General features: G+C 49.2%; 2 protein-coding genes across 2 annotated transcripts; one reads left to right on the top strand and one right to left on the bottom strand.

Annotated features, from left to right (window-relative positions):
* Window positions 1–509: 509 nt before the first annotated feature.
* On the top strand, window positions 510–2,033 carry LOC136474809 (transcription termination factor MTERF8, chloroplastic-like). Its single transcript, XM_066472375.1, has one exon. It carries the CDS (start codon window positions 612–614, stop codon window positions 1,794–1,796), a length of 1,185 nt encoding a protein of 394 aa, XP_066328472.1. The 5' UTR covers window positions 510–611; the 3' UTR covers window positions 1,797–2,033.
* A 3,127-nt stretch (window positions 2,034–5,160) lies between these two features.
* LOC136474808 (transcription termination factor MTEF1, chloroplastic-like) lies at window positions 5,161–6,656 on the bottom strand. The gene is made up of 2 exons (XM_066472374.1): window positions 6,066–6,656; window positions 5,161–5,930 (listed from the first exon to the last, which is right to left on the bottom strand). The coding sequence occupies exons 1-2, from the start codon at window positions 6,568–6,570 to the stop codon at window positions 5,413–5,415; spliced, it is 1,023 nt and encodes a 340-aa protein (XP_066328471.1). The 5' UTR covers window positions 6,571–6,656; the 3' UTR covers window positions 5,161–5,412.
* Window positions 6,657–7,550: the final 894 nt, after the last annotated feature.

Genomic DNA, 7,550 nt, shown 5'->3' with positions numbered 1-7,550 from the left:
GTGGCGCTCGGGGCGGGCCACGCCTGGGTGGGCGTTGGGCGACACCCATGGCGGCGGCGGCTCCGGCCCAGTTCGGCGCCGGATCTGCAAGGGGCTGCGCCCTAGGACGCGCGCGGAGACGGCAGCCGTCGGCCAGGGGCGCCGGTTGCGGGGCTCTTCCTCTTCCTTGCGCTCGATGGTAATGGCGGCATTCGGAGCAGCGGGCCGGCGGGGCGCGCCCTTGCGCAAGCCGCGTGGGTCTCGGCAGGGCCGCCTGCTGTGGCTGAGGTGGCGCCGGCCAGTGCCCGTGCAAGTGTCGGGCGGCGGCGTAGGGGCTCCTTCCTTCCTCCTCCGCTTCCTCCTTTCCTCCTCGACCTTGGCAGCGGCGGCAATTTGCATAGGGAGGACAGAGGGGATACTTTTTTACGTAGCGTTTCAGCTATACGTCGTGGGTTTGAGTCGACAATGTTTTTTTTAGATAAAGACACCGTGAGTGACGTATTAGCAGGTCTCGTTGCTGGAGACAGTCTCGAAGCCTCTAATCTCCGCGCCGCACCTGTCAGCCACAGGCACCACCTATCCGATTCCCGTAGCTCATCTCGAAGCGGTAGCGTCACGCCGGCGTCGCCGCGATGCTCCTCCTCCCGGGGCGTCCAGTCCTCCCCTCGCCGGCGCTGCCATACTCCCCCTCGCCGTCTCCATCCCGTTTCCGCCCCCTCCCCTGCACCAGCAACGCCCCCACCTCTGCTTCCACCGCCGCGTCCGCCGACGCCACCGCCCCCTCGTCCTTCTCCGTCGAAGACTACCTCGTGAACAGGTGCAACCTCTACCCCAACGTGGCCGCGCGCGTGGCGCCGGAGCTCTCCGCCATCAGGTCTCCCTCGAAGCCCGACGCCGTGCTCGCCTTCCTCGCCGACGCGCTCGAGCTCTCCCCGCCGCTCATTGCCGTCGCAGTGGCCCGCGACCCGACGATACTCACCTGCAGCGTGCCAAGGATGCTCGCGCCGCGCGCGGACGAGCTCCGCGCGCTCGGGTTCACCACGTTCCAGATGGGCCTGATCGTCGTGCGCTGCGGCGCGGCCGCGTTCCGCTCACGCGCGCTCGTCTCCAGTGTCCAGTTCTGGGTCCCGTATCTGCGTGGTCGCGTCGACAAGCTCGTCGCCGCGCTCAAGGGCAACCCGGGCCTCCTCACCGCCGACCTCCGGACGGTCAAGTCCACCATCGCGCTGCTCCAAGAGGAAGGCACCCTCACGGATGGCGACGTCGGCTGGTTCGCCATCTCCTACTGCTCCAAGCTGCTTGTCGCGAGCCCGGACGAGGTCGACACCATCCTGGCCCGCGCCGACGAGTTCGGCGTGCCGCGCAAGACGCGGGCGTTCAAGGACGCGATCATCGCGGCGTTCAGCGCCACTCCGGAGCGGCTCGCCTGGAAGGCCGCGTTCTTCAGGGACGAGCTCGGGTGGACGGAGGCGCAGGTGAAGACGGCGGCTGCGAAGATGCCGACGCTGCTGACGGTCTCCGCGGAGCGGATCCGGAGGAACTGGGAGTTCCTGACCACGGAGGTCGGGATGGACGCGGAGCGCGTCGCCAGCTTCCCGGCGCTGCTGAGGTACGACCTGGAGGGGCGGCTCGTGCCGCGGTTCCAGGTGATGAGGGTGCTGCTGGCGCGGCGGCTGTGGCGCGGCAGGGACTTCAACAACATTGCGGCCATCACGGAGGAGGATTTCGTGGCCAAGTTCATCAGGCCGTTTCTTGTCAAAGTCCCAAACTTGGCCAAGATCTACGAGGCCGCCGTTATGGAGAAGGAAGAACGGTAGCGGATAGTGTATCAATCAGTGAGATACTGGACAAACGGAGAGCTGATGATCCCTGTAGATAGCTAGGCATCTGCTGATATGCAACTCCGGTGTAGAGTTCAGTTTTGATAAAAGGATTAGATGCCTTTAATACAAGATTAGATAAAGCATGAAACTGATGAACTGTGTAAACTGACAAATTTTTTGAACACTGGTGCTTCTATTGTGAACGTGTGGTACAATTGCCATTTTTCTATATAATTGTCTGCGTCATAATTTTATTTTTCAGCTACGCCATATTGATCTGATTGCATCAAACTTTACTTATTTCAGTTGGCATCAGTTCGATCACTGAGAAGGTTTAATAGTGCAATGTGGTTTTGATTAGTGCTTGATATCCCAATTCCCAACGAAGAACGGACTGGTTGATATTCTTCATATGAGCCCAAAATCAGGAGTACACATTGCAGAGTTCACTATTACTAATAGTACACTGACAGCAAAGCCGGCTTCCATTACTACAAATTGCAGATAAGCAGATTCTGTCAACGACTGTTAACTGCAAAATGGGGATGATGCGTAGCCAGGTTCAGGCTTTCAACCTCACACCGACTTCCTTTGGGGGGTTTCTGGTTTCCGTGTTTGCACAAAAGTGCTTTAGTAGCACATTCAGGGTTTTTTTTTAACTTCCCGTGAGAGCAAATTTAAGCTGGTTAAAGAAAATCCTCTCATCGACAAAGTCAGGATTCAAGGATTTCTCAGCCTGCAAGATTGAGATTTTCTACCTTAATGACAATGCCCTAGGGAGGTCATACCATACCCCCAGCAGGTCAAGTTTGTTTGTTTTTATAATGTGTGTGTGTGTGGTTTCCGTGTTTGCGCCAGCAAAGTGAAAATCAGTTGATCAAGTGAGCGGCTTTGTTGTTGTTAGTAATACATACTCCATAACGTGAGCACGGAGTTTGAGTTGAAATGTACACGTGGGGCAGTAATCAGTAGGTTATTACTTCCCGATGCCTTCTCACCTGTACATATAATTTCTGATTTGCAAAGTAACACGGTACACCAAACACTAAGCCAGGCTTGCCCAATTCATAATTTCATATTTCATATATGCATAAAACTGTTGACCAACCAAATGAAACTGGATACGACCTGGACAGGGCAATGGAGTCTGATGAGTTCTAGCATTCACTTCAGAATTACCAATACCATGACAAACAAAGCAACAGAATGCATTTCAAGCTCGCATGCCCTGTAGCTCAAGAATTTGCGGTGCAAGCGAAATAAATGAAAACAAAAGGCTACACCACGGAGATAAGTTACAAGTTTACAACGAGAAGAGTCGTCACATCACATAACGATGAAAGAGAAGGCAGGTGAAATGCTCGAGTTCAATCCCAACAAAAATAATAGGGACTTTGTCTGTCACACGGTTAATACTAAACCGTAGACAAGTAAGAGAGCACAACTGCGGCTACATACGTTAAATGGGACTACGCTAGCGGACCCTTATAGCATTAAAACATATAACATAATTACAATTCTCTAGATCTTTACTGAAAGAACAAAACAGCAGGGATCTTCTCAGATCTATGGAGCAGCTGCTTAATGTTAACTTCCATGTACAGCACAGGTTATATACCACATACTACAAGCTAAAAGAATTATGAGCAAGGACTGAAGCACTTCACACAATTTCTCGATCTCAGGTAGACAAGTAGATGCAGGAAGGATTACATTTTCAATCTAGCATGCTCTAGAGGCAATTACATATCTACATATAGCATTTCCCTGTGCCAGATGGCCAATAAGATCTTCAGTGATTCCTCAATTCAATAACCAATTAACCATATTTGTTTGGAAACACATCCAAAAAAGACAGCGAGGACAGTTTCAGTTTGAAACTAATGTGTAGAATTCCAACAAAAAGAAAGTGAATTAGACAATGCAAGAGTCGGTCACCTTGCGATGAAAGAAAAAGGAGTGAAAATTCTTCCAAACATATCCAAAATTCTTGAGTCCAGTCCAGCTCCACGAGAAACAACATGGGTGCTTTTGTGTCAAACTCAAAAAGAAAAAAACAGTTTTTTTTTCATAACTGCTGGATCAAGCCTCTGAGATCTTGGTCACTGAGCACTGTAGCAATTCCAACTCTTGCTAGTGCTGCAACTGTCGCAAAAGTTGTTTCGCCATAGCAGTGCTCTAGCGATACACATTCCTAGCTTGAAAGTGTGCAACGAGCAAGGGTGAGTCCCACAATCATGGAAGATGAAAGTCTTCCAAAATTATCCAATCTTCAGTCCAACTCCAGCCAGACAATATGAGATGTTTTTGGTCAACCAAGAGTTTGCTATACAATTAACAGTAGCAGTATGAAGGTAGGAGTGAGAACAATCCATTTTTTAACACAACATGTGGCTACAGAGAACATAAAACAAAATATGCTCACACACAATTAAACACCAACAGAGTATTGAAGAAGCAGCTTAAACAATCATCTCCATCATATTAGAATCCTTTAGATTTTGGAGCAGGAGCTTAAGATCAGAATTCAACACAAGCATTTGTTTCTCCAACACAGTGTAGGTGTGGTACAACAAGAATGAAACTGCTGGACTCTGTAAACTGATGAAATACTCTTGAACATGGCACTCCTATTGCTATTGGCGAAACCAGCACTTAGGTCTAGGGGGGAGGGGAGGGGGGAGATGTCAATAGGGGGCCATTTACTATTTAATTACATGGTAGATTAAAGGGTATAATATTAAAACATAAAACAGCAAAGTTAGGGGGGGGCTCCAGCCCCTCCCTTGCTTCACCACTGGCTATTGGTGGTGTAGTACAATTAAACTGAGGTATTGCCATTTTTACCAGAATTGTCTGCTCCAACTTCTCTGACATTCTATGTTGTTCTGATTGCATTGGAATTTACTTGCTTCAGTTGGCTTTAGTTCAATGACTTACAGGTTCGCTCTTGCATTTATGTCCGTGGCTAGTAATCCATACTCTATACAGGGGGTGAGGAATGAAAAAAAAGGTATACACTAAAACCAGGTGCTCAGCAATTGAACTATCAACCAGCTTCTCAAAGACAATAAACAGATAGCGCCAAGTAGTCATTCCATTGAAGAACTGAAACTAAACATATCAATTAGTGAGGAGTTAAGTATTTCATACAACTGCACACTAAAAAAGTTAGGCAAGCAACAGCATGAAAAAGAATTTCATAGCATGCACCTGGGGCAGTTCAAATAATTTCACTGTGCCAGATGATAAAATAGATTCTGTTGATACTGAGACAAATGGATAAGTTCGTTAGAAACAACTATGGAAAGAGGACAACTACAATTTGGAACTACGGTGAAAAGGTTCTGTTTCAACAAAGTATTGAGACCAGGCATGCCTATAACAAGATTGGAAGAGACACTAATTATCCAAACAAGCTGCATGCAAAATGAGTATGCCATGTAAAGAAGCGAAAGAAGAGCAGCAGATAGCCAAACTTTGGGCCTTCCAAATGCTCGTGATGCTACCAAGGTACAATCTTAATCATAGCATGATGAAACAATCCACAAGAAAACAAACTTAAATGAGAATGATTTAACATGTCAAAAGATGTCTCCATTTCAGGCAGTCATGGTTGGACTACAGGAGGAACCTGGCCTGCATAAGCAGCAGCATAAGCATCTGCAAGCCCCGGAGCACTGTCCTTGCAAGGATCAAGAAACCTCTTCATAAAATTTTTCTCAGCCATAACAACAGCTGAGAAAAAGTCAACATCTTTCTCAACCAAGCCCTTCGCCTTAAGAGCTTTTAGCACATAATACCGGGGCATAAGACGCCTTGGCAAGCTATAGCCGAGGATTGCTGGCCTACGCACTATGTACTTGGAATCCAGACCAACCTCCGTCTTCAGGAAATCTACCACACGAGTCAGCCTGCCCTCTGAAAAATTCAGAACGTTTGGCAACTTCCGCACAGCAGCGCCCAACTCAGCCTGAGAGCATCCAAGAGTCTTCTTCAAGAAATCTGACCTAGCATTTATCTTCCCAGGACTTATGCTGTAGATGGACACAAGGGCATACTTGAACATTGTTGAACTGCGTGGCACACCAAGCATTTCGGCACACAATGCAATTTCCTTGACACGGTCTGTCTCCAATGTGAATAAGCGTGGGGCGCGCAAAAGGAGGTTGGCAATATCAGAATCAGATAGACCAGACTGTCGCAGGAATGACACAATGGGTTTGACAACACGCTCGAGATTTTGAGTGGGCAGGTACGTACTCCTCTTGAGGGCGGTGTGTAACTTGTCGTAGGAGCCCAAGAAAGAGAGATAGAATGCGAGGCGATGGACCATACTAGGAGATCGGGAGAGATTGGGGGCGACGGAGATGAGACTGGAGATCTGGGGCGGGGAGAGGCCGATGTCGCGGAGCTGGGCGATGCGGGGGGTTAGGGTTTTGTCCACATTGCAGCAGAGGAGCCGCGGGTCCCGGGCGATTCCGGCGGTGAGGTCGGCTTTGGAGACGCCGATTCCGGCGAGGAAGGCCCGGACAGCGTCTGGATTTGCGGAGGACTTGAGGTGGGACAAGAATCTGGAGGCCTTGCGGGCCTGCTCTTGCGTCAGGCCGCAGCTGGTGGTGAGGTAGTCTTCGACGACGAACTGAGAGGCGGGAGCGGTGTTCTTGGTGCTGTAGAGAAAGAGGCAGTGGAGGCGGAGGGAGGATGCGGCGGGGAGAGACGAGGCGGCGCGGACAGCGGAAAGGAGGTGGCCTCGGAGGCGGAGCATCGCTGCTCGCCGGAGCCGTTTGGGTGCGGCGGCCGACGCTGTGGTCTGCGACTCTCCTCCGGCCAATGTGGTAGACGGAAGACGTTTCGGTTTTGTTACTGGGCCGGCCCAATCAACAAACTACAAAGTCCAGCCCATTTGGGTTCGCGAAACAGCGCCAGCGGCATGGAGAATTACCAACTCGGAACATGTTGTTGATGGCTACAAGGTGTTGATACCTCTGCCGATCTTGACGAACTCATGTCTAGCTGCTGCGGCAGCGGAGATAGTCGCCGCAAGACAGGTCTCGGAATCGAATGGTTTGTGTGTGCAAGGGGATTAGGAGCATGTTTGGATTGTGGCCAGGAAGCCATGCCAAAATTTGGTCAGCCAACAAAAATCGACCACCGTTTGCTTTAATGCCCTAGTTGGTTGGATCCAAGCCACTGAGCACCGTAGCAATTCCAACTCTTGCTAGTGCTGCAACTATAGCAAAGTTGTTTTGCCATAGCAGTGCTGCAACTGTGTATTGCCACTTTTGCCAGAAATGTCTGCTTTAACTTTTCTGTCGTTCTATATTGAAGTTCAATGACTTAACAGGTTCACTCTAACATTTGTGTCTGTGGCTAGTAATCCATACTCTACACAGGAGCTGAGGAATGAAAAACGCACACACTAAAAACTAGGTGCTTAGTGATCGAACTACCAATAAGCTTCTCAAAGACAATAAACAGATAGTGCCAAGTAATCATTCCATTGGAGAACTGAAACTCAACATATCAATAAGTTAGGAGTTAAGTATTTCATAGTTCATAAAACTGCACACTAAAAAAGACAAGCAGCAGCATGAAAAAGAATTTCATAGCATGCACCTGAGGCATTCCAAATAATTTCAGTTTGCAAGATGATAAAATATCTTCTGTTGTTACTGAGACAAATGGGTAAGTTCGTTAGAAACAACTATGAAAAGAGGACAACTACAATTTGGAACTACGATGAAA

The sequence above is a fragment of the Miscanthus floridulus genome, chromosome 8 (genome assembly GCF_019320115.1).
Source record: "Miscanthus floridulus cultivar M001 chromosome 8, ASM1932011v1, whole genome shotgun sequence".
In the NCBI taxonomy this organism is placed as follows: Eukaryota; Viridiplantae; Streptophyta; class Magnoliopsida; order Poales; family Poaceae; genus Miscanthus; species Miscanthus floridulus.
Note: the sequence above shows the minus strand (reverse complement) of the source record. Positions and strands in the feature narration are given on the sequence as shown.

Coding starts and splice junctions, on each gene's coding strand:
- LOC136474809 (XM_066472375.1), top strand. CDS start 612: ATGCTCCTCCTCCCGGGGCGTCCAGTCCTCCCCTCGCCGGCGCTGCCA.
- LOC136474808 (XM_066472374.1), bottom strand. CDS start 6,570: ATGCTCCGCCTCCGAGGCCACCTCCTTTCCGCTGTCCGCGCCGCCTCG. Junction 5,931..6,065: donor ACACACCGCCCTCAAGAGGA/GTACGTACCTGC, acceptor CATTGGAGACAG/ACCGTGTCAAGGAAATTGCA.